This window comes from Lethenteron reissneri, chromosome 13 (assembly GCF_015708825.2).
Source record: "Lethenteron reissneri isolate LAM-NWPU_2019-01 chromosome 13, ASM1570882v1, whole genome shotgun sequence".
NCBI classification, from domain to species: Eukaryota; Metazoa; Chordata; class Hyperoartia; order Petromyzontiformes; family Petromyzontidae; genus Lethenteron; species Lethenteron reissneri.
In genome coordinates this window covers 237,386-262,405 of record NC_083791.1, presented here as the reverse complement: position 1 = coordinate 262,405, position 25,020 = coordinate 237,386, and the positions used below count along the sequence as shown (strand labels likewise).

The 25,020-nt window shown below is 49.3% G+C and overlaps 1 protein-coding gene across 1 annotated transcript in view; it reads left to right on the top strand.

The window, feature by feature from the left end:
• Positions 1-7,556, top strand: part of DYRK1A (dual specificity tyrosine phosphorylation regulated kinase 1A) — a 30,773-nt gene extending 23,217 nt beyond the window's left edge. The window contains exons 9-11 of the mRNA XM_061550810.1: positions 2,524-2,833; positions 4,185-4,309; positions 5,853-7,556. Of these exons, the coding sequence (XP_061406794.1) occupies positions 2,524-2,833; positions 4,185-4,309; positions 5,853-6,659 (1,242 nt within the window). The 3' untranslated portion in view covers positions 6,660-7,556. The remainder of the gene's footprint in view (positions 1-2,523; positions 2,834-4,184; positions 4,310-5,852) is intronic.
• Positions 7,557-25,020: the final 17,464 nt, after the last annotated feature.

Below are 25,020 nucleotides of genomic sequence, written 5' to 3'. Positions count from 1 at the left end.
GTAGTATCTGCTGACTGTATAGCAGTAGCTGCTGGCAATAGCAGTATCTACTGACTCTACAGTAGCATTTACCGACTCTGCATTTGTATCTACAACCCTACAGCAGTATCTACTGACTCTATAGTCGTATCTATCGACTCTACAGTCATATGTACAGACCCTATAGTCAAACTACTGACTCTATAGTAGTATCTAGTGACTCTACAGTCGTATCTACGGACTGTAGTCGTATCTACCGACTCTATAATAGCACTATCTACTAACTCTACAGTAGTATATACTGACTATAGTAGTATCTACTAACTCCATAGTAGTATGTACCGACTCGATAGCAGTTTCTACTAACTCCACAGCAGTATATACTGACTAGTAGTATATACTAACTCTATAGTAGTATATCAACTCAATAGTAGTAATGATTAACTACAGTAATAAAATTTTATTTTCATTAATTTTGATGTTTTACCTACGTGACTTTACCGAAAAAAACCTAAGAATATAAATCCTTGCAGTCACGAAAGCTTCAAATCTAGAATTAGTATCTACCTACTCTACAGTAGTATCTACTGACTGTAGTAGTATCTACCGACTCTATAAAGGTATCTATCGACTCTATAGCAGTATTTACTAACTTCACAGAGTGCCGTGGTGAGATCTAGTCCCGTGGAGTGCAGACATTGGGGTGGGGGGGAGTAGAGGACATGACACTGAAGAATTTACCTCGGCGTTGTTTTGGCATTTTGAACTCCCCCGCCCCCACCGATCGAGTATGCATTGCTCGGGGCAACCACCACGAGTCGGCGTTCTCGCGGTGCGCAGATGCGTGCTTTGGCGCCACCCTCGGTGTATAACAAGAATACATTGTTCGTTTAACTACTTTAAACTTGACTGATGGGAAAAACGAATAGAAATTTTTCGTCCCGGGGCATATTGCGTGGTATTTGCACTCTTTTTGATATGTAAACCCCACAGTTTGTCAGTTAAAAGCATCACAAGGTACCCGCACAGACAGACACACAGACAGACAAAACATTTATTTCATAGGTAAGAAGAGATTAACTTTACAATACCAAATATCAATTTAGAACCAACACCATGAACTTTATAATTAAGGAAGGATTGCCTATTTTCACCCAGGATTGAAAAGATTCACCTTGTTACATTATTTAAACCCTGCAAATTGCAACGAATAAAATCGGCATTTACCTCCAATAATTAGATTCGGTTCACCCGCATGGCTGTTCTCATGACGTCTCCTTGAGTAGCTGGGCGTGGTCCTCATGCGACACTTAAGCTCTTGCCGACACCTCATGGTGCTGGTCGGAATCTCGCAGCCAAAGTTTTCCATCGTTTTCAACATTTTACTTGCCTTTCAATGTAAACGATTTGCTCGCAAAACCAAATAGACTCGTGCACTGGGTGGCAGGTGGTGAAGGGTTATCACAGTAATTGACGTTATACCTATGCGAAGCCAATTATGAAACAAATCGTAGATTTTCAAATATTGGTACTCAAAGGGGATTTTAATCATTCCTTTCCATAAGTGTTGTCGCATCGCTAGTAAGTGACAAATATGCACCCTAATAATGATCAGTTGGGAGTACATAAACAATACGCACAAAATGCTGTAACGTTCCTGATATAAGGATATGAACCTGAAGCCTGCCTTGAGTTATTGTGGTATATTGCTGTTTGGTACACATGAAGATTAAATTAATTTTTATTCAATGGACTTGTTTTAGATCCCAATATCCAAAGTTTCCATGGAATACAAATGCATTTTCTCACATTGCTTAGATTAGTCTTAATGCTCAGCCTCTGGAAGTCTCAATGGCTTGGCAGATCAGGAAGCATTGATTGCATTGTAATAGTCACAAATGAAAGAAAGCATAGATTAAGTGCTGACCTTTTAAAATATAACAGGACATCAGTCTGGAAATGTTACATAGTTACAACAGGACACCACAATACTCATTGAGAGTTTTGGGTCAAACTGCACCACGTTTATTACTTCCAAGCTGCAATAAAATTTATCCATACAGGTTTATTTCATCTTTATTAAACTTTTTAATAAGCGCATGGAGCCGATAATATTTTCAGGTCAATTAAACACAAGTTGTTGTTAAAGTGGGACTATAAAGAAATATCTGGGTATCATTAACGTGCATGTGGAAGCCTAAATCATGCTGGAAGTTGAGGATGCTGAGTGGGAAGACATTCACATGAAACAATAGTGATCCTAGGATGAAGCCCTAAGGTAATATATAATTGTACGTTGCTAAGTATCGTAAGGGGGAAAATCTATGTATAAAAAGGTATTCCAACTTCGTCTCACACATCTGGCAAGCCTTTATGAAAGGCATTGGGAAGTGCGCACTGTGAGAGATATGGGATTGTGTTTATTTTTGCCAGTTAAAATTTCACTATACACAGGGATCGTACGCTTGTCTAAACTGCGTGCGCTGTAATCTCGGGTTATAGTGTGACTCGTTTGTGGGTATCCTGCTCTTTGTGTGTCCACAGGAGTACAAGACAGCTGGGTCTCGCAAATTACACGACATCATTGGCGTGGAGAGCGGTGGTCCTGGAGGCCGGAGGATGGGAGAGGCTGGGCACACAGTTGCTGATTACCTGAAGTTTAAAGATCTGATCCTGCGCATGTTGGACTACGATCCCAAAACACGAATAACTCCTTTTTATGCCCTGCAACACAACTTCTTTAAAAAAACCACTGATGAAGGAACAAACACAAGTAACAGTGTGTCCACAAGCCCTGCCATTGATCAGAGCCAGGGCACTGGGACTGGAACTTCAAACTCTTCATCGAGTTCTGGTAAGTCTTCGTGTAACACAAGTAAATAAATATTCATAATAAAGTTTTTTTTTGTTAGATCGCGTAAATATAATTGTGATGTTGAACTCGTCACCACCTGACACAGCCAATTAGAAAGGTTTGTCACGTAAACAAAACATGCCAATTAGTTACTACTTCAGCACACCGGTGTTGGAGAGTAAACCACATTTATAATTTGAGTACGAAGTTTTGCAAGTGATTTACAACCAACTTCATTAGGAGATAGCAAGAATTGCTTTGTTTGCTTGACAAACCTTCCTAATTGGCTGTGTCGGGTGGCGACGGGTTTAACGACACATTTATATTTACGCGATCTAACCCGAAAAATACTTTTATTATGAATAAAATTGGTCACGAAAGCCTACGTCTTAAAATAATACCTTTCCCAGATCAAATGTTATTTGTGGTCATACTCCTCAGCTTACTCACTGTTGATGTGAAAAATTTCCTCTTAGTAGGAGTCTTGTATTAATTTCAAGAAGGCAAGGTGGTGCATCAGCCGCAGCACAAGACAACATATCGTACATTGTGAAAAAGTTGCACTCCACTTTTGGAGAGCACATGTGAGACTGCACAGCTTTTATGCTTACAAATCATGAATGCCATTCTAAACATCTTCTTGGTTCTTTCGGTAAAGTCACGTAGAAGGGAAGTAATAAAATAATAAAAATAAAACATAATAAAATAATTCTCACGACGTTTCGGCCACAACGCAAGCAGCCGTCCTCAGGTGAAGAATGAGACAATGCCAAGCTAGGAGCTTATATATAAGCTTAACTTTTCCAACGTGAAATCAGTCCTAGCCCTAATTATTTTTGCTGTAATACAAAACACTGCAGCCATTTGGTGCTGTGTCAGCAATCGGAGCATCTTGTGGTTCGGGGCTCCAAACGGTTTATTCTTGGGCTCAGAGTGACCAACACATTTCGAGTCGAGATATTGCTGGACAGAACAACTGTACAGCAATAACAACAAATGTGTCGGACTTCGTGACATGAGGGAAAAGAGATGTACAAGAAAGACAGATGTAAGCGGTGTGGGAGAATGTGAGAGGCACTGGGGAGAGGGTGTGTTGACACTGAGCGTGCAAGGAATCGATATCAGTATATTTATACTGGAGGAATCCGATGGGCACACGTAAAAAGGTTTCAGTTTGGTGTTTTAACATCTTAACACCTGTTTTGTTGCCAGAAAAATGTGGAAAACCTATTCTCATATTTTAGTACTGGCAAAAGAGGTCCCATGATGTAAATTAATGTATTGTTGTGCAGTTAAAAGTCATGCAGAGATTCTCTGGCTTTAATGAATAAAACTGTTACTTCTTATCCAGGTGGGTCAAGTGGCTCCTCTCACAGTGACCGGGCTCGATCAGACCCAGCGCAGCACCGACACAACGGAAGCAGGCATTACAACAACGTGGCCCCCACGACGGAATATGACGCCCACAACTCCCAGGTACTTGTGTAGTGTCGTCTGTGCGTGCGGGTGGTGTGCGGCGCACACAATCAGCCGGAGACGAGGTGGTCGTAGGAGGCACTGCTCTGCCCTTTTTATTCATTGTTGTTGCCGCCCTCACGCCACTACTCGGGCCCCCCCTCTCTCTCTCTCTCTCTCACACACGACCCCGCTGCCGCGCGCCCCGTCCCAGACACGACCCTTTCCACGTTGCGACGATGAGATGGGTCCAATCCCAGAACCGGCAGCCCAGCTCTCGATCTCTGCTGCTTATATTCCCCTCGGTGCAGCTTGGCTCCACCCGAGCCGCGCCTCCCTTCTCGAACCGTCGAGGGTTCCAGGGGCTTCCACACGAGGTCTCTCATGACCCTTGCTCCAGTTCCTCCGCCCTGCTGGCACACCTGCGTATATGCTCAGCGGCGTGTGCACTCAGTGCCCACCTGCAGTTGCTGCTGCTGTTCAACAGTCAGCGCTACGTCACTACACTTGCATCAATGCTCCATTTGCCATAAAACAATACAACCGATGGTTGGTGGTAGCTAAAGAAGAACGTTTTTAATCATTTAATCTTTTCTGCTGTGACATGGATTAGGCGCATGAACATTGGCACCGAAAATGGAGCAAAATATAAAAAATGCACAAAGAAGCATGGAGAGGTGCACGCTTCGAATTGCACCGAGAGGCAGAAAGTGGTACATATGGATCACAAGTTAGAGACAACATTGACTTCGGAAAAATTCGTGGGCTTGGATGAGACTACCAAAGATGCATCCAAAGGAGGGAATACACCCAAGAGGATGTCTGTCCGAGTTGGAGTGATGAAAGTTGCTTATGTACAGGAACTATATTGTTGCATTGCAAGATCGTGAAATGGGGATGGTGTGGGGGAGGTCTTCATCCAGCAATGAATAGATCATGGCTGATTTGACTTTGAACCATGCATTGTATAATATACTTGACAAATGACTTCCTATAAACTGTCTTCATAATGACTTTGGTCCTGAAAAAATTGAATTGAGAGGTTTTTAACATGTAGGCTTTCGCGACCAATATCCATAATAGAGGTTTATTTGGGTTAAATCGCTTAAATATATAAATGTGTCGTTAAATCCCGCCACCACCCGACACAGCCAATTAGTAAGGGTTGTCAGGTAAACAGAACATGCCAATTCGTCACTAGTACAGCACACCGGTGTGTTGGGGAGCCAAGCTACAACATTTACAATCTGGCTGTCGCCTGATGAAGCTAGTTGTAATTACTGGCGGAACGTCGTACTCCGGTTGGAAATGTTTTGGCTTGATTCTCCAACACACCGGTGTGCTGTACTAGTGACGAATTGGCATGTTCTGTTTACGTGACAACCCTTAATAGTTGGCGGTGTCGGGTGGTGGTGGGCGTTAACGACGCATATTTACATGATCTAACCCAAAAAAACCTTTCATGGTTGAGAGGTTTTTTTATTTCGTTTATTACAATGTAAGTTATGATGTAACGGTTATGCAGAATCGTTTAACTGAATGTTCCGTATGTTTCTATTTGCAGGCGTATCACCAATCCCACATGGCGTGGACCACAGGGGATTCATCCACACAGACAATGTTGTCTCCAGAAAGCGGCACAACAAACTACAATCACCTCGTGTCTCAGCAGGCCGCTCATTCTCATGGCCACCACCGTTCCCAGCACCACCACTCCCACGGCCATACGTCTCGCCAAACAGGGCATTTTACTCATGCAAACAACTCCGCATTGCATACGAACAATCCACCGGCTCATCTGAACAATCCTCACTCCAATCCACAGCCATCCTACTCGCACAGCCAGTTAGTAATACAGTCCAACACTCAGCCAGGACATTCAAATTTCCAACCTACAGGACAGCCAATCGCTCACCAAGCATCGCAGAGCAATGCCAGGCACCGGGCCTTCAGGCAGCAGGTGTCTGATCCTTCTCCGAATGTTCTGCTGGGACCGGACCCGTTAGACTGCACCCAGGCTGGTTCGCTCGGCCTGCCTCTTACCTCAGGCCTCCGAACACGAACAGTACTCACAGGAGTGGCTGGGGGCTTCCTCACAGGGACTAGCAGCAGCAGTGCAGCCACTGCCTTGGGATACCCCTACCCTGCTGCAGGACCAGGACTCTACACAGGAGAGGGCCGCTCTGCTCACTACACGTCCGATGGACCTCTGGGCTCCAGGCCGGCTCACTACGGGGCAGATGGACCGCTCAGCTCACGGCCAACTCACTATGGAGCAGATGGGCCGTTGGGCTCGCGCTCAGCCCCTGACAGGGAAGACTCCCCCATGATGGGCGTGTGTGTTCAGCAAAGTCCTGTGGCAAGCTCCTGATGACCATTATGAAGAATGCTTTGGAATGGTGTATGGGAATACGAAGAGAGGCTCTGCTGCAATTCCCAAAGTCAGCGTGTGGGAATTAATGCTTATGAAATAAAAAGCACCTTGAGTTTTGGTCTCAGGGACATAATAATGAACTGGTTTGTTGGTATGGACCGGGTTTTAGCACCTTCCTGAAAACACGGCTTCTCTTCCCCATACTCCCAGCCGGAGGCCAGAGGGAACACTGAAGGGGCATGTTGATCGAGGGCACACTTATGCAGCATACGGTGGTCTGAGTGGCTAAACAAATCAAATGTGCAAAGACCCTTCAGTTCTGCTCCTGCATGTGGTAGAAATCCTTCATTGTTGGCAGTCGACACTTGTGTGAACATGCGCACACCTGTTTGATTGTATCAGCTTTCCTATTGTAAAGCATTGCTCGTCACTTGAGTTTGCTACTTTACAGAAAAAAAGTATACCTTGACAAAATTGTGGTACCCAAAGCAGAACATCCTTTTTGTGCTGTGATGGACATCATGGACCGTTTTATAGTGAACTAACCAATGCCATGAACAGTATATACAGTACGTTTCTTCATTCTCTTGTAATGTCATTTTACAACTGATACCGAGGAGATGGGGAATCATTTTCCCCTTTTACTACACTAGAATATACAGTTGAAGCATGCAAGCCTGCCAATCCACAGATTCATATTTCCTACAATCATGTTTTCCTTCATCCTCAATTTATGTATTTTGAAATGACTTTTGGTATCCCGTTCAGCTTAGTTTTTCTAAATCGAATGTGTTTAATAACTTATTAATTTTGTTGACAGCGGTATTTTTAAAGCTATTTTAAAAAGTAAAAAAAAAACTTAATGGAGAGAACTGTGGAGCTTCGACGTTCAAACAGATTGTTTCATTGGTAACAAGACAACATCAATAGCCAGCACCATGTTTCTCCTAAGTATTCCTTCATTTCGACACGCATCGTTCTTCAACCAGTGAAGGGAATTTTGCTGTCATGTTTTAGGTGGGAGGGTGGGTGGGGGGCAGGTAGAGAACTATTAGAACCACATTGTAAAAAAAATGTATTTCTCATATGCACACTTGCTTAGTTGATTACTTTTTCTGCTTTTACAGTCAAGTACCCTGCAGGCCTGATGCTTCATTTCTCTGTATAGATTTTGTTAATCCGTTACTGGTGGTTGCGTTTCTGTTGAATTTTTGTATGGTGCTTTTTTTCATCTGGCGCTTGAAATACACCCCATCCCCAAACTGGCAATTTAAGCATAAAATTGCATAGTTTTGAGTAATGGCTTTGTTTTAAACCTTTTTAATAGAAAAGAAGGTTCAGAGGAGGTTTGCGATGTTTGCTTTATTGGCTTTCTGTATGATTTGGTCCAAAATTCCTTGTTCGTTTTTTCCCCACAGTAACAAAAGCTAGAACTTTACAAATCATGCACACTACCAGTTTGTTCCCTTCAATTTTATATAGCGGAGTTGGAAGTAGTGACAGTTTTATACAGTGCAGTTATACAATTTTAATTGTTTAACAACCAACTACGTTTTACTTTAGTATGCAATTCTAAAAACACCATATGTTTAGGGAACAAAATAATCCAGTCCACCCTACAACCCTTCCACCAGACATGTAGCGGTCTTGTTTGTGCTCACATTGTTTAGGATTTAGATTTTTAGCGATCACTCGGTGATTTAAGTAGCGGAGGATGACACATTGGCAGCAGCACTCTGTACTTGGTCAAACGCCTCATTAGCTTTGGTAAATACCTTTGGGACAAAAAACCAAAATAAATGTTGCCCATTTTTCATTCGAAGTACATTCAGATGCTCCAATTTCAGAATTGTTCTGGCCTTTGGGTGATACAGTTGGCTGCTTACGAGCAGTTACAACTGATGAAGTTATAGAGCCGTGGATGTTGGAAGGGTTAATTGTGTAAGATGTAGCAGCAGTGCTAAACACTGGAGTGGTGCACTGTAAATATAACTTCACGCATGTGAAAAAAGCTATCTGACTATTTGTTGCTTTAAGTGCTTTTATCTAAATGACTGTAAATGGCAAATTATGGAATAACGGTTTCTGTGCTGGAGACTGCTGTATTATAAAATGCATTAATGTCTATAAGTATTAAATTCATTTCTCCAAATGCAGAGTTAAATATTTTTTTTCCATGTTTAATACACTGCTATCACTTGTGACATTTACATGTCGGGGGGAGGAGGGAAACTAAAGCACAGTCCCAGGAGTAGTCTTAAGAATCACCCCCACAGCATTGGAGTCAGGGTTTGGTGATCCAACACCGACCACAAGGTGGTGGCGTCCGTCTTGAGCCATCTGGAACTGCAGAAGAATGGTTGGCTGTTTGACAGGCTGTAATCCATCGATGGATATTTCTCTGCTTTGTTTCAGCATCGGGCTGAGGTATTTTACTGCATTCAGTTGTACGATACAGGAGGTGCTTTATCAAACGTGTTACATATATTTTGTGAACACATTTCCCTGAAAGCAAATTTGCAGCTATTACATTTGTAATGCAGTCGTGGATTTTATGCCACTGCCATAAGCCAGGAGATACATTGATTATCCCATTGCACAGTCGGAACGTCTTCACTTTTGCAATGCATTCTTACTTAAAAATGTGTGGCGATAGGAGTGGACAGTTACATGAAATAACCTATCTACAAGTCCCGATCTGGTCTGAGCGAATATTCCGAATGTACAGTGAGTGAACCAGCAGCCACCTTTGATCTTAAAGTTGCCATGCATACTTCACGTTAATTCTGTTGATAACGCTGCCGTTTTGAAAATTGAAATTGCTTCATAAGGTCTACATTGGTATTGTTTTATAACCTCTTTTCTCTAATGCCCTGTGGGATGGCCCTTAGCCACGCACGGGTCTGCCGTTATGGAGACCGGGGTCGTTTTTGCATTGGTCTTGTTCAATTGTTGATTGGATATGACTCTCCCACTCATCTACGTCTTGTGGGGAAAATCGACACAGGAGAGGCTCAGCTCCTCGGACCTCTGAGCAATGCACCTCCCGATTCTTGGGAATTGGGCCTGCGAAGCGTTCCCCAGGCAGAGCCTGCCATGGCCGTGCAGCCAGACTCCGAATATTTAATTGCTTTGGATTTATACGATGAGCTATACAACCTTCACATGTCCAGTAGGGACAGGTCACCTCGGGACGTCACCCCTTCCACCAAGCACCCCCAGCCCACCACACCGAGGGTATGAACCCTAAACGACTGCTCTGACATCAGACTTCTACGCTAACAGGTCCCTGCGGGGTGGGCTGGTAGGAACGAATAACCAAAGAAAATAAACAATGTATTATTACACTTGTTTAGCCAGGAAAGCCTCACTGAGTCTAAAGGTTTTTGTAGGGTCCTACCAAGTGTTTGCAGTAGGGGGTGATGTTGCTACACCTAATCGGACGATACGAAGGGAGAGTTTGAGGCCTAGTTCTAGGCTTTAGGCCTAGCTGTAGGCTTTAGGCTGCTGTGAGTTAATTTTTAATTAAAATGTTTTAATTATTAATGTAAAAGCTTTAAATTTAAATGTTTCTATTTAAAAACATCAGGGAATGTACCATTGTTAAACATTAACTCCCTTTCACACACGAGGGGGTACGATACGAAGGGAGAGTTTGAGGCCTAGTTCAAGGCTTTAGGCCTAGCTGTAGGCTTTAGGCCGCTGTGAGTTAATTTTTAATTTAAATGTTTTAATACTGGTAGGAACGAAGTGAACCAGCCTACAATAGATTATATCGTCCGTCCGATGTCCGATTAGGTGTAGCAACATCGCCCCCTACTGCAAACACTCAGCATGACCCTACAAAAACCTTTAGACTCGGTGAGGCTTTCCTGGCTAAAGTGTAACATTCCCTTATAATTCCCTGAGATAGCTTTTAATTAAAACATTTAAATTAATGAGGCTTTCCTGGCTAAACAAGTGTAACATTCCCTTATAATTCCCTGAGATAGCTTTTAATTAAAACATTTAAATTAAAAATTAACTCACAGCGGCCTAAAGCCTACAGCTAGGCCTAAAGCCTAGAACTAGGCCTCAAACTCTCCCTTAAGTATCGTACCCCCGCATGTGTCAAAGAGAGTTAATGTTTAACAATGTTACATTCCCTGATGTTTTTAAATAGAAACATTGAAATTTAAAGCTTTCACATAAATAATAAAAACATTTCAATTACAAATTAACTCACAGCGGCCTAAAGCCTACAGCTAGGCCTAAAGCCTAGAACTAGGCCTCAAACTCTCCCTTCGTATCGTCCGATTAGGTGTAGCAACATTGCCCCGTACTGCAAACACTTGTCAGGACCCTACAAAACCTTTAGACTCTGTGAGGCTTTCCTGGCTAAACAAGTGTAATAATACATTATGTTTATATTCTTTTTTATTCTTAGGTTTTTTCGGTAAAGTCACGTAGGTAAAAACATTAAAAAGTAAAATAAAATAAAAATCACGTCGTTTCGGAGGCAACACAAGCTTCCGTCTTCAGGTGGTACCGTCACAGCCACGACAGCTGTATCAAGTAAATGAGAGATTGCAGAAGCTACCACTCCGTTTATATAATGGTTGAGCCTTTGTTATGCAGTCTATTCTTAGTCTTAAGCCTCACCTTACCATATTAATAAAAGTATGTGGCCCTTGCCCCACCACCTTCTCCAGCCATTATATAAACGGAGTGGTAGCTTCTGCAATTTCTCATTTACTTGATACAGCTGTCGTGGCTGTGACGGTACCACCTGAAGACGGAAGCTTGTGTTGCCTCCGAAACGTCGTGATTTTTATTTTATTTTACTTCTTAATGTTTTTACCTACGTGACTTTACCGAAAAAAACCTAAGAATATAAATCATTGAAGTCACGAAAGCTTCAAATCTAGAATTTATATTCTTTGGTTATTCGTTCCTACCAGCCCACCCCGCAGGGACCTGTTTAAAAGCTATCTCAGGGAATTATAGGGGAATGTTACACTTGTTTAGCCAGGAAAGCCTCACTGAGTCTAAAGGTTTTTGTAGGGTCATGCCAAGTGTTTGCAGTAGGGGGCGATGTTGCTACACCTAATCGGACATCGGACGGACGGACGATATAATCTATTGTAGGCTGGTTCACTTCGTTCCTACCAGTATAAGCCAGTGTTCATTCTTGGCCTCTGTGCGTGAGGGTTCAATGTGCGTGAACACGGCTCCTGGAGTGTGCTACCAAGCGACGGGGCCTCCCCATCCGCCTCACAAAAACAGCACCTGCCTGGGTATTTTTAAATCCTTTATATCAAGTTCACTTGCTTGCGCGCTTACGACTGTGCAAATCTTTCGGTCGTTTTTTAACCCACTTCCCGTGATCCAATCGAGCTGACATATTGCACACAGACTCGTTGTGCGTGACAATGTATTTTCGTGAAAATTTGTTTCCAAAATTGTACACTTTTTAGGAAATTTTTTTTATATTTAATTACCAATTGCTTAATGGTGGCAGGTAATCATTTGACCCATAGGTGGCAGCCATCTCAAGCCAGAGGACGAGAGGACTCTAGCCGCCACGCATATAAAGGATTTATAGTGAAAAACTTTGTTTTTACGGGTTAAATTTTTATGCCGTCAAATGCTCCCCTCCCCACGAGTGATGAGGCAGTTGTGGAGAGAGTGGAGAAGTTTCCGAACTTGGGCAGTGTGTTTTTGACTTTTTCCTGTTTTGCAGCCCAGACCTCCGAATTCGTCGAGCAGTATTATCTTTTCATCAGCTGCGTAAGGCTGTGTGGAAGCTCACTGGCCTGTTGCTCCCTACAATGCTCCGGGCCTTCTCGGTCGCAGTTGTGCCCTCCCTTCTATATGCTTGCGAAACGTGGAGCCCTCTATAGGAGGAGTCAGTTGGCAGGACGACGGAGTCAAGTACCTGAGGGTTTACCTGGGGAAACCACACGTCGCTCTGAACAACTGGACCGAGCTGGCCCGACACAATCGAGGCTAAATTACGAACATGGACATGCCTCGTTCCGCAGATGTCCTTCAGGGGCCGAGTGCTCGTCGCTAACACCCTGGCAGCGTTTGTGCTGTGGCACAAGACCAAGTTCCTCCAGCCTCCTGCTTGACACCAGAGTCAACCGCTCACTTGCGCACTTCGTCTGGCATGGAAAGCTCTGGCTCAGGCTGGGCGTTCTCTGTCTGCCGGTGGGCGAGGGCGGCCAGGGTCTGGTGGACGTCGCCGCCAGGGTCATGAGTTTTAGGCTCATGGCCGTCAGGCGGCTGGTGTACGACCGGAAGGAGCTACCCTGGAAGTCGCCGGCCATTGCCCTGCTGAGGAATGCAAGGGGGTGCCTGGGGTACGGAAAGGAGCTCTTCCTGATGGACCTGAGCCTGGTCGACTACACGGGGCTGCCAGGTTATCACCAGAGCCTCTTGAACGCGTGGCGGAGCTTCGAGTGGAGCAGAACGCGCGCGCCCTACGACCTCGCGCAGTTCCTGATCGAGCCCTTGTTCTGCAATGGCCTCTTCCAGGGGATCAGAGGAGAGAGGACCCTGGCTCTACGCCTCACATCAACAGGGCTGCGGATAGTCTTAGACCTCGTGCAGGGGCACCAGCACAAGTGGAAGACCGCAGCTGAGATCGCCAGCAACGCGGGACTCGCCGGGGAGAAGCTGCTGCGGGACGTGCTCCGTGCCATGAAGGAGCTGCGCCTGAAGCTGAAGGCGACGGGGGATGGTGGCGCCCCCCCCTCCTCCTTCCCGGAGTTGTGCGTCTCCTAAGTGCAGCCCCCTGGCCACAGCGACTCCGCCAAGCTACTGAAGCTCCGAGGCTGCAGGAACGTGCCCCTGAAGAGCGCCCCGAACAAAGCGCTCTACACGTGCTGTGTCAAAGCGTTGCATTCCCGGGACCTTGCCGACCTACCGGACACAAAATGGAGAGACCATTTCTCTCCCCTCATTGCGGTCGCCCCCCAGTGGAAACAAATGTACAAGTCTCCCATAGCCAAACGCTGCGGGGACCTCCAGTGGAGATTGGCACACTGCACGTTGCCATCGGCTGTGTGGCTCAGCCGAATCTCGCCGGGGGTAACAGACTTGTGCATTTACTGCAGTGCCAGGGAGGATCTGCCCCACCAGTACTTACGCTGTCAGCACCTCAAACCAATGTTTTGCCTTTTGGGGGACATTGTGATGCTGCCGCCACGAAGCCGTTCAACAGGCGCCCTAGCTACGACCTCGCCACCACCAAGCGACGGAGCCAACCCCGCGTCCCCCTCACCTCACCTCACATGAACACACCCGCACGCATTTCCCCCCCCCCCCCCCCCCATAGAGCTCCGAGGGGAAGTCACCTGGCCGACCGGTTTTAATCCGAGAAACCCTTATCGGGATAACTTTCACGGTTTTCGGTGACCAGGGAATTGGACGACCTCCCCCGATGCTACTTCGCGGTGCTGCGACCGGCATTAAGATTGCAAGGTCGCAGCGAGGGGCCACTCGGCCACCGCGGGTGAAACGCACCCCACACACCCCACACACGCAAGTATCGACGGGGCAGGCAGAGGGGCATAAGCATTGTGATGGAGAAGCATAATTAGAATAAGCGCCGCGCATAAGCGTTGTTATGGAGGAGCATAATTAGAATAAACGCCGCAACACGCAGCGCATCTGATTAGCATAGCAAAGGCGCCCGGAACCGCCGCACGCGCCCTAACGGGCGCGCGCCCATTGTTAAAGAAAAACTGGGAGGGGGCCACCACCACAGGCGGAGCAGGATCCCTTTGATGTAGGGACGATAAAAAGGGGGCGAAAACGGGAGATCTCTCTCTCTCTTGCTCCAGCATCAGGCCACGAGACGCTCTCCAGCCCAGCGACCCGGACGTCCGTGCGACGCATCGAGGTACGCTGCGAGTACGGGATCAACGGACTGCCGTGGGCACCTAACTGTGAGTAAGAAGGTGAATTAGGATCATAAGCAGATAAATCGGGAATAGGCATAAAGGTATCAGCGTAGGCAGCCTCGTCGATTCAGACTGACTCAACAACAAGTCCCAGGTAGCAGACAATAAATCATTAATAGCTGATCGTGGCCTCGTGTGATCTCGCTGAGAAGTGTGAACGCGTGTGGTGCTGTGTATACAGTGGCTCGCCACGTGGGAGCGCTGCACAGAGCGGCGCAAGAATGGGTGTCGCGTGTGTGCAGGTGTGTGCGCTCGTAGCGTGGGGGGAGGGGTCGGTGCATCCACAGGTACCCGCTCCGTCTATCGCCGCAGGGACTCGCGCGGTGTGAGGGCGGCATCATTCGCCATCCGACCCCTGACCCCCGTTTAGAGCGCGTGATTGGTGGAGAGACAACGCAGCGTTTACAGGTGAACAAGAGCGGGCGGCGAGCTATGCCTCTCACACGAGCTCGCGGAGGGGCGGACCAGGGAGGGGAGCCGTCGGGCGATGAGCCGAGCGACGGCAGCAGCTGGTCGCAGAGTAGCGAGGGGTCGACAAACGGCGGAGCCACAGCCATCGGCACGAAGCAAGGAGGGACCTCGGAGACCAGCAGCCCCAACAACATCTTCAGGAAACTGGGGGTGCCCTTCTACAACAGCAGCTTCATATATGGGGTGCCTTACCTGGCTAACAAGCGCCATGACCTCGCCAACTTCGCCTGTGCTCAGGCGAAGATGGCGGTGTACAGAACGAGGAAAAAGATGCTGGAAGGTGACACCGACGGCTGCTCTTTGCTTCCAGTGTTCAGGGGCCTGCTCAAGGCACGGCTCTGGCTGGAGCACACATACCACACACATGCCGGTGATATGCGCGTCTTCTTCGAACGCTGTTTGCATTTTGACTGCAAGTGTTGTGGTTATTGCAAACATGACCCCTTGAAAAAGATGTCAGTTTTGTTGCCAGATTAAAATAGTTAAAACCTATTACTATATCTTGCTACTGGCAAAGGAGGTCTCAATGTAAATGCTTACCCCGAGCTCTCAATACTCTGATAGTGCGCTGTTTTTGAGTTGTGTGCCTTTTGGCGTCTTCTTGTCCAACACCATGTGAGACTAGGCTCTAAGAAAAGCCGTCTCGGGTGTGGACCAATCAATTTCAAGGACAGTCCATATCATTATCAGAGTTGTCTCTTTTTGTTTGCATTTTGACTGCAAGTGTTGCGGTTATTGCAAACATGACCCCTTGTATAAAGGTGTCAATTTTGTTGCCAGATAAAAGGGTAAAAAGCTATTACTATATTTTGCTACCGGCAAAGGAGGTCTCATAATGTGTGAGGAGTTTTCAGATCCTTGAAAGAGCTGGGCACAGCTCCAGCAGACAAGGCTGCGTTGGCTGTGTCATGTCGCCTGCATACCCAGCCACCGCATGTCCAAGCAACTTCTGTTTGGCCAGATAGAGGGGGATAAATGGGCACGATACGGGCCGGAAAAGAGATGGACTGATGCTGTACGGGAGGATGTGGAGTTTAGTGGACTTGCTGAAGACTGGTACCAGCGGTGTCAAGATCGGCCTCTGTGGAGGAGGCTCGTGAAGGACGCTACTGGGCAATTGGAGGCAGTCGCCCTCCAGCAACAACGGAGGGCGGAGGAGCGACGCTCACAACAAGCGGAGCGCTGGGCGGATAAAGCAAAGAGAGTTGGCACAATGGGTAGCACAGTTGGTGCATCTGGCAGTCATCTCAGTCAGTCAACCCATGGCACCTGCTGGGTCTGTTCTGTGACTTGCCAGCGGGGCTTCGACACTTCACATAACCTCAAAGTGCACCTATCCTGGCACAAGCACCCTGGTGACGTCACTGCCACTTCGTGGTGAACGGTCATTATTCCATTTGTGTTGGGTGTGTGAACGCGAATCGATATTAACTGTGTGTGTGCATGCACGGTGTGGTGATCAGGGTGTCTCGCATAGCACGGGCTTAGATGCCCGTGCACCTACGATTAGCACGGTTGGCTAAGTACGGTGCGAAAGAAGCTGAACATGCATGCCCACCCGCACAGACACCGTCGGATGCCCCAACGCCGCTCACCCCCCAACCCTGAGCGTGCGTCTCCGTGTTCCTCTCCTCGTTTCGCTCTCCCCCTCTCACTCGGCTCCATCTCCGTGTCACCACTCCGGGACGGGCCTCTGTTCTCCGCTCCGACACTCCAGGGCTGCAGTGTCCCTTAAGGCTCCACTCTCGCCCTTTCCCTCCGTATGAGGAGGTCAAAGAGGTCGACGTTTTGGTGGCACGTTTCGTTGACCAGTTCTCCGTCGAAAGCGGTGGATCATCCCAACTCTGGGACGTTAAAGATACTGCCGTGGTTTTCACAGGACACCGTATTCTTTGTTTACTTGCCATTGAACAATTAATTAGAGTAGTCGTTAAAAAGCAATTACAACAAATAACTCTTTTAAATTCACGTGTTATAGCACTCTTAGAGCTCAGTACTGTAGCTTGAATTTAGAAAACTATACTCTTGACGCAAGGTCCATGAACACGAGAGTTGACTGAGAGTGCAGCGTGAGTTTAAAGAGATTGTGAAAGAGATTTTTTACCTACGTGAATTTACCGAAAAAACCTAAGAGTATAGATTGTGAAACGCTGATTAGGCTCACTCTTACATAGCTGTCAACCCCTAATCAGTGCCTACCTTATTACACACCAATTCAGACCTTATTGGTCACCCCTTGCCCTTATAAATCTCAACGTTCCTCCTACAATATCCCATCACAACGGATATACACAAACAGACAATTTATTTTGCCCTACTGAAACGGCTGTACGTCGTATTAGGCCGCTGTCGGTAGCCTAAAAGAGGTCTAGAAATATGGTTTCGTTCCACCAAGTGGGGCACTACCTACTTTTTTTATATTTAACATCAGAAATATATAGAGATTCCTGAGGAAAAAGTTCTCCGCACACAACCTTGCAGTTTTTGAGAAAAATGATGCTAAAGGTGCCCATTTTGTAAAAAGGGAAACCATAGGGAATTTTGCACTTTCAAACCTGTTTATCATATAAACCCAAAAATGCAGAATTACCACTTGAAGTACAAAATAAACCAGTTTGAAATGTGTGATATACCTGAAGTTGCTATCTATGTGTAGTATTGTAAATTACGGCAGGAGACCACTTGACAGGTAGCACACTTTATTAACTCTTTCCTTGGGCACAATGACACGTGTGGACAACTACAGCTCTTCCTTAGCCACAATAACACGTGTGGACAACTACAGCTCTTCCTTAGCCACAATAACACGTGTGGACACTACAGCTCACGCTACACGTTCCACCCGGCTACACACACACGGGCTCTCCAGCTCCGTAGCTTCCAGGGGAACCTACAGACCCACCCCAGCTTGGGTATGGGTCACGACCCCTGGGTCCCGTGGCCCGGCCCTCACACGGACGTCCGGCCCCGGGTCCCAAGGTCCCGCCTCTGAGCCACACAGGGTCCCGGCCCTTACAAGGACAGCGGGACTAGGGGTATCAGGGCCCTACCTCTTCCTCCTCCGTCTTCTGTCTTCACTGGTCACCAACTCCCCGAGCGCTCGCGCGCACCGCCTTATATAGCCCTCCGCTCCCGAGGAGACGGAGCCTATGTGGACCGCGATGTGAGCACCCACCCTAGTCGACCAATCACGACGCGCTGCCATACGATCCGTTTTCCCAGCGCGTGTTACCACCACACAACCAATCACCCCGCGCTGCCACACGATCACTCCCTGTCAGCGCGCGTCACCAACACACAGCCAATCACCACCACATAACCCATGACCCCGCGCTGCCCTATGATCCCTCACCGTCAGCGCGCGTCACCGACACACAGCCAATCACCACGCGCTGCCACACGATCCCTACTGCCAGCGCGTATCACCACTACATCACCCCCTCCCACATAGCTCGCAGCCGGCCCGGCTGCCAAAAAACAAAAAAAAAACCCCACTCTCCAAGTGTGCCCGATAACATTAACCACAATGCAACACAGCAACACAACACAACACAACAACACAACACCTGAACGTTAACTAGTAACAAGAACGAACTACGTACAAACCGACGAGTAACCGAATTAAAGTTATTTCGAAAAGACCGACGTGTCCAGTGCCTCCTCGACTCCCGATCCCCCTCCCGCTTGCTCCTTGAACGGAACAATAGAGCGGTCGAACGGACGGGGAACGCCGTGACGAGACGGTCCGGCCGACTCGTCCCGCACCTCCACCTCATTTATTGGGTCAGGAAAAGTTGCGCGATCTAGCGCGAGTCCGCCTGGCCGGTCCGTCGTACGGGACAGGACGCTGTCAACCGTCCGGTGGCTCCGGCAGCCCAGGAAGGCACGGATCGGGCCTGGAACAACCGTCCGTGCCGCGGGGATCTGGTCGCCGGTCGTCGGCAGCCGTCAGTTCCGAGACACCTGGGAGCGGATCAGGCGAAAACATGTGAGGATCAGGCGGAGACATTTCCCTCCCCAGGTCGTCGGTCACATCACATGCTCGGTCCTCCCGACACAAAGGAAGGCCATATGGTGGCGAGAACGGTTTCAGCCGGGAGGGGTGAACGTACCAACGTCGCTTTCCCCATTTTATCTGCACACACTGGGGGCGTGCAACCCGCACGACCTCCACGGGTCCCCGCCATGGCCTCAATAATTTAGGCGACGTAGCCAAAGGTGCATGAGGGCAATGCAGCCAGGCCCTATCGCCCGGTTTCCAATCGTGCACGGACACCCTCCGTGCACGCAAGCGCTCATTGGCGATTTGGCGAGACCTCGAATTAAGCCGTGCGGCCTCCCGTGCCTCGGCCAGTTTTGCAATGTTAAATTTAATATGGTCGGCCAACTTGGAATTAGGCCGTGGCACGGAAAGTCCCAGCTGAGTCTCCATGGGCGGATCGGCCTCCCGACCGTACATCAGATAAAATGGGGAAAATCCCGTTGCTGCATGGGGGGCCATTCTGTACGCGGCGAGGACCCCCGGGACCTGCAAGTCCCAGTAAACCTGTGCCTCGCACACCTGCTGGCACAACATGGAAGTTAAAGTTCTGTGGAGCCGCTCCACCATCCCGTCCGTCTGTGGGTGGTACGGGGAGGTACGCACCTTTTTTGTACCCAACAGGTCGCACACCTCCTGCAGCAATTTGCTCGAAAAATTCTTTCCCTGGTCGGTCAGCAAGCATTCGGGAGCCCCCTTGTCCAAGACGTAGCCTTGGACAAAGGCGTCCGCTATGGCCGCCGCCGACTGGTTGGCGAGTGGCCACGCCATAGGCCATCGGGTAAAGTATTCCACACCAACCAACAGGTACTTGTTACCCCTAGGCGTGACAGGAAAAGGCCCCAAAATATCCAGCGCAACGAGCTCGTTAGTGCGCGAGACCTGAATGGATTGCAGCGGTGGATTCGGCGCAACGGGCGGTGGTTTCTGTTTGGCGCAATCCACACACCCCTTCAGTATATTGACCACATCGCTCCCCATCCCCGGCCAATAATAGTCACGCTGGAGCAGAGCGAGCGTTTTGTTTACACCCAAATGCAAGAGGCGCTCGTGTGCGGCCAGAACAACTTTGCCCCGCATAGCGGAAGGCACGACGAGTGCGTGCCGCAGGGACATATTGTCCCATCTCATTAGCAGGCCCTGCTTGAGCAACCAGGAGCCAGCTCGCTTTCGACCCTCCTCGGGACCCCCCGCCCTGCGACGCAACGCGAGCAGGCAGCTGTCAGCCATCTGGAGTCGGCCCCACTCAACGAGAGACAGTGAGAGTAGCGAGTCCCCGCCCGCAGGGGTAGCGGGAACGTCAACCATCGGCGCATTCGCGGCCACGACCAACTCACTCTCAGGTACAGCACCTGGCAGTTTACAGCGCGCCGACCCCATCAAGCACGCACATTCGGGATGAGGCGACAACCGCGACAGGGCATCCGCGTTGGTGTGGCGCAACCCCTTACGGTAAGTGGTCGTAAATTGATAGTCCTGGAGGACTTCCAACCACCGTGACAATTGGCCTGACGGTTGGGCGACCCTCAATGAATACTGAAGCGACGCGTGGTCCGTCCGGACCGTAAAATGACGGCCATAGAGATAAGGTCTAAATTGCTGTACAAAAAAAACAATAGCCAGCAACTCGCGACGGGTGACGCAGTAGCGCTGTTTCCGCAGGCGACAAAACCCTGCTACCATAGGCGATCACCCGTTCAACTCCCCCAACAACCTGTGAGAGCACCCCCCCCAATGCCCGTGTTACTAGCATCAGTATCCAGCAAGAAGGGACTCGTAAAGTCAGGGTAACGTAAGGGCGGGGCACCCTCCAAGGCGTCCCGGAGGGAGCAGAACGCGGCCTCCTCCCCTGGCCCCCATCGAAACCTGACTCCTTTGGCTGTTAGAGCGTGCAAGGGTTTGGCAATGGTGGCGAAATGCTCAACGAATCGGCGGTAGTAGGAAGCAAAACCAATGAAGCTGCGGACCTCAGAAACCGACGTGGGCGTTGGCCATGAACTGACACAGTTCGTCTTCGTGGGATCAGTGGAGATCCCTGAAGAATCGACAATGTGGCCCAAGTACCTCACGGATTTCCGAAGAAGGTGGCATTTCGCCGGTTTAAACTTCAACTTAGCCGATCGCATCCGCAAGAACACCCCTCTTAATCGCTGGAGGTGTTCCTCAAAAGTTTTACTGAAAACAATTACATCGTCGAGGTAAATTAAGCAAGTATCCCATTGCAGACCCGACAAAACCAATTCCATGAGGCGCTGAAACGTCGCGGGAGCGGAATGGAGCCCCATGGGCAAGCGGTTGAACTGGAACAGGCCCCCTGGGGTCCGGAATGCGGTCTTAGGTTTAGACTCATCGTCGAGTGGCAACTGCCAGAATCCCAATAGTAAGTCAAGCGTAGAAAAATACCGCGCCCTGGATAATGCGTCCAGGGACTCATCCATCCTAGGGAGTGGATATGCGTCAGCCACAGAGATTTTATTAAGGCGACGGAAATCTACACAAAAACGCAAGGACCCGTCTTGCTTCTTAACCAGCACGATAGGTGCTCCCCACGGACTGGATGAGGGCGAAATGATGTCGGCCGCCAGCATGTCATTGACGGCCGATTGAACGTGTTCCTTCTCGGCAGGACTCAGCCGGAAGGGATTCTGCCGGACTGGTGCCGCGTCACCTGTTTCAATGTGGTGGCGTAACAGGTCCGTGCACCCAATATCATATTTGTGCTTGCTGAACACATCGGAGAATTCGATCAGCAGAGCGCGCAGCGCACCCTTGACAAATCAGTGGAGTCCGCACACAGCGAATCGACCCATCCAAGGTCATCACCCGATAGAATTTTCTGCACCGGGACGGGATCAACATGTGCAATAAGGCCTCTTCCGCAGGGACCCGTGCCGCATGAGCAAGCACGGTGCCCTGCTGAATAACGGCCGGCCGCGAACCAGCGTTTAAAACCATAACGAACGGGTCCTCGTCAGCCCGAACCAACGTTTGAGCCACCGCCAAATCCAGACCGCCGACAGCTCTATTCGATGGACCCAAAAGCACGCCTTGTCCCGCAGTCTCTCCACCCAATGGCTTCCGCAACCGGAGGGGTATCAACATCTGCGAACCCGGGGGCACGTGCACCGTCTGTGTCGCTAGCGCTTGGATCGTCGCGCACGCCGTCCGTATTTCAGTAGGGTTAGATAAAAATGAAATACGGCGACCCGATGGCAGCTCAATACAACGTTGATCCACGAGAATTTTAATGGGCATCTTAGCCAAAAGATCTGTACCCAACAGACAAGGAACCGCTAGGGAAGAGGAGACGAAAACAGGTCCCGCCAATTTAATATCCCCTATGCAAATGGTTGCCCGAATCTGACCGATAATACCCAACGAGCCCCCATTTGCAGCGTAAAATGGCACGTCCACCGGAAGCAGAGGTCGACATTGGACGGGGAGAATGTTATAAATGAGGTCGGAAATTATAGTCGCCGACGCTCCCGTGTCCACCAACACCCTGACCTCGACCCCGTCTATGAATCCCGTAACGACCGAAGAACCAGCCGACGCAGCCACTATTCTGTGGCCCAACTCGGACCATTTAACGTCCCCCCGGCCCCGTACGAACCCCCCTCTCCGAACCGAATCCCCGACCCCCAATCGCACATCCTCCGCCGCAAAGCGACGGCCCATGTGTGTCGTGTATGTAGGCCAAGCATGTGAAGTGCCGCGACTTGCCGGGGGTAGTTGGGACGACTTGGGGCCTTGGTCGTCGTCCAGCCGAGGTCCCGTGGCACGCTGACGTGGAGCGCGGCACCCGGACGCCACGTGGCCCCGAAGGCCGCAGTTGTAGCACGTGATGAGGGACGTCGGAGGTCTCGGTTGCTCCAGCTTGCGGGTCGATCGCAGAGGCGAACGACCCCCCGACCTCCAATCCCCCGGTCGTGCTGCAGCGAACGCCTCCTCCCGTGGGTGAACGACTTGGGGCTCGGTGACCACCGTGGCCGGAGCTGAGACCGTGGCAGCAGTGCAGACGACCACCTGTTTCCGCTTCAGGACCTCGTGCGCCTGGATACTCGTTGCAACACACAACGAACATATGTCGACTTCGTTGGCTGTGTTGATGGGGACCCCCAGGTCGTGCGCCAACTTCAGCAGTTGTTCCAAAACCATAGCGTCCTGCCCCTCCTCGTCCATACGAGGGAACGCGGCGTCCGCGAGGGCCAACAACGCCGTGCGGTAGGCGAGCGCGGTCTCCGTGTCCGCCTTCCGTCGTTCGTAAAATTGGTGGCGGCAGGCCGAAGGTGGGCCGTACACCTTGGCCATGAGGCCCAGCGCAGCCTTGAGCGTGGAGCGGGCCGATCTCGGTGCGGACCTGAAGGCCGCGAGCGCGTCGTCGTCCAACATGGCAGGCAGTGCCCGCAGCGCCGTAGCGTCGGACCAGGCCGACATCTCTTGATGGGCGAGAAATCCTCGCTGGAATGCGCCCCAGTCACCCCCTTCCGCTTTGAAGGCTGTCAACGCGGGAAGACGCTGCTGGAAAATAATGTCGTCCTCCGCCTCGTGACTCTCCCGCGCCGCACCGTCGACATGCAAAATGGCGGCCCCTGTGGCGGGTGGCTGATGGTGGCCCGTAGCGCCCGCTGATGACGTGAGCGGCAGAGATTGGAGGACCCCCACCATGTGTTCCCGCCAACAGATGGTCGATCGGCAGAAATGGCGGGAATTTCAAAGTTATTTTGGCGGGAATCTGCAACGCGACCCCTTTCAATGTCCGTCGGCGTTCTCGCTCCTCCAGCCGTGGTGATCTCCGCTAGGATGAACGCCGCGGCGAGTAGCAGCTCTGCCAGGCGGGAGTGCGCGTCGCGGAGTCCGGCATCAGCCCCCAGCGGCTCGTTGGGCGCCCATGAGGGGTCCTGTGGCGCCGGCATCTCCTCCTCTTCTCCCCCCGATGCCTGCTGGCCCGAGTCGTCGTGGTGTTCCTCCCGGTCACGCTCGTGAGTCCGATGAGTCTTCCTGGTACGCAAGTGAATATGTCAGAATCTCTTTCAAGTTTACAGACCGGGATTGACTTATCACTAACAGTCGTGCAAAGAGTCTCCTGTCATTTTTTAGAATGACTTGATTTCCATCTTTTGTCTTGGATGATTTCTTCATTTGATCCCCAAACGTAGTGAGCTTCAAGGACTTTATTGGAGAGAAGAAGTCTGTTTTTGATGACTGGACTCGATCTTGGATGAATATTTTCAGAGCTGTTTCACCTTTATCACAAGCACTTTGTATGTCATATCTGACAGTCTTTGTAGCAACAACACCAGAGCTAATACATACAAGATCTTCACGAGGCAGGAAGGTATTGATCATAGACTCAACCGCTGAAACCAAAGATATAACAGCAGCATTGTCTTTTGCAATTCTTGTTGCATCCAACTCTTTATGACCCCTCTCTTCATGTTGCAGTCCAGCCATCATTTCACACTGCCTTGTGATTGCAGAACGTTCAGGATGAGACAGTATCCATCGCTGGACGGCATCTCTGTTCAATGTTATCCCAGTTATGCCGCCTTTGGTCTTTGAATCACGGTTGCAGGTTTGTTCTATTGCTTGGTCACAAGCTATGGATGAGAACCTGTTAGCATCTTTACGCTGTACTGTCCAGTTTCCTTTTGCAGTAACTTCTTCATAGCAGTGTGGATGAGTCTTTGGAAGATTGATCATCTCGACCCAATATGCTGATAGGTACCTTGCATAATTTTGGCGGTCATATGCAAAATACCATGCCAGCATACGTCTCACTGTTGCTAAGTGAAGGCTCCAGTCAGAGTCTCCGGTTGCTCTAATGAAACTCAGTAACAGTTGAACCATTTCAATGTATGAGCTCCAAAGTCCAAAGGTGGGATTAACAGAGTTCATC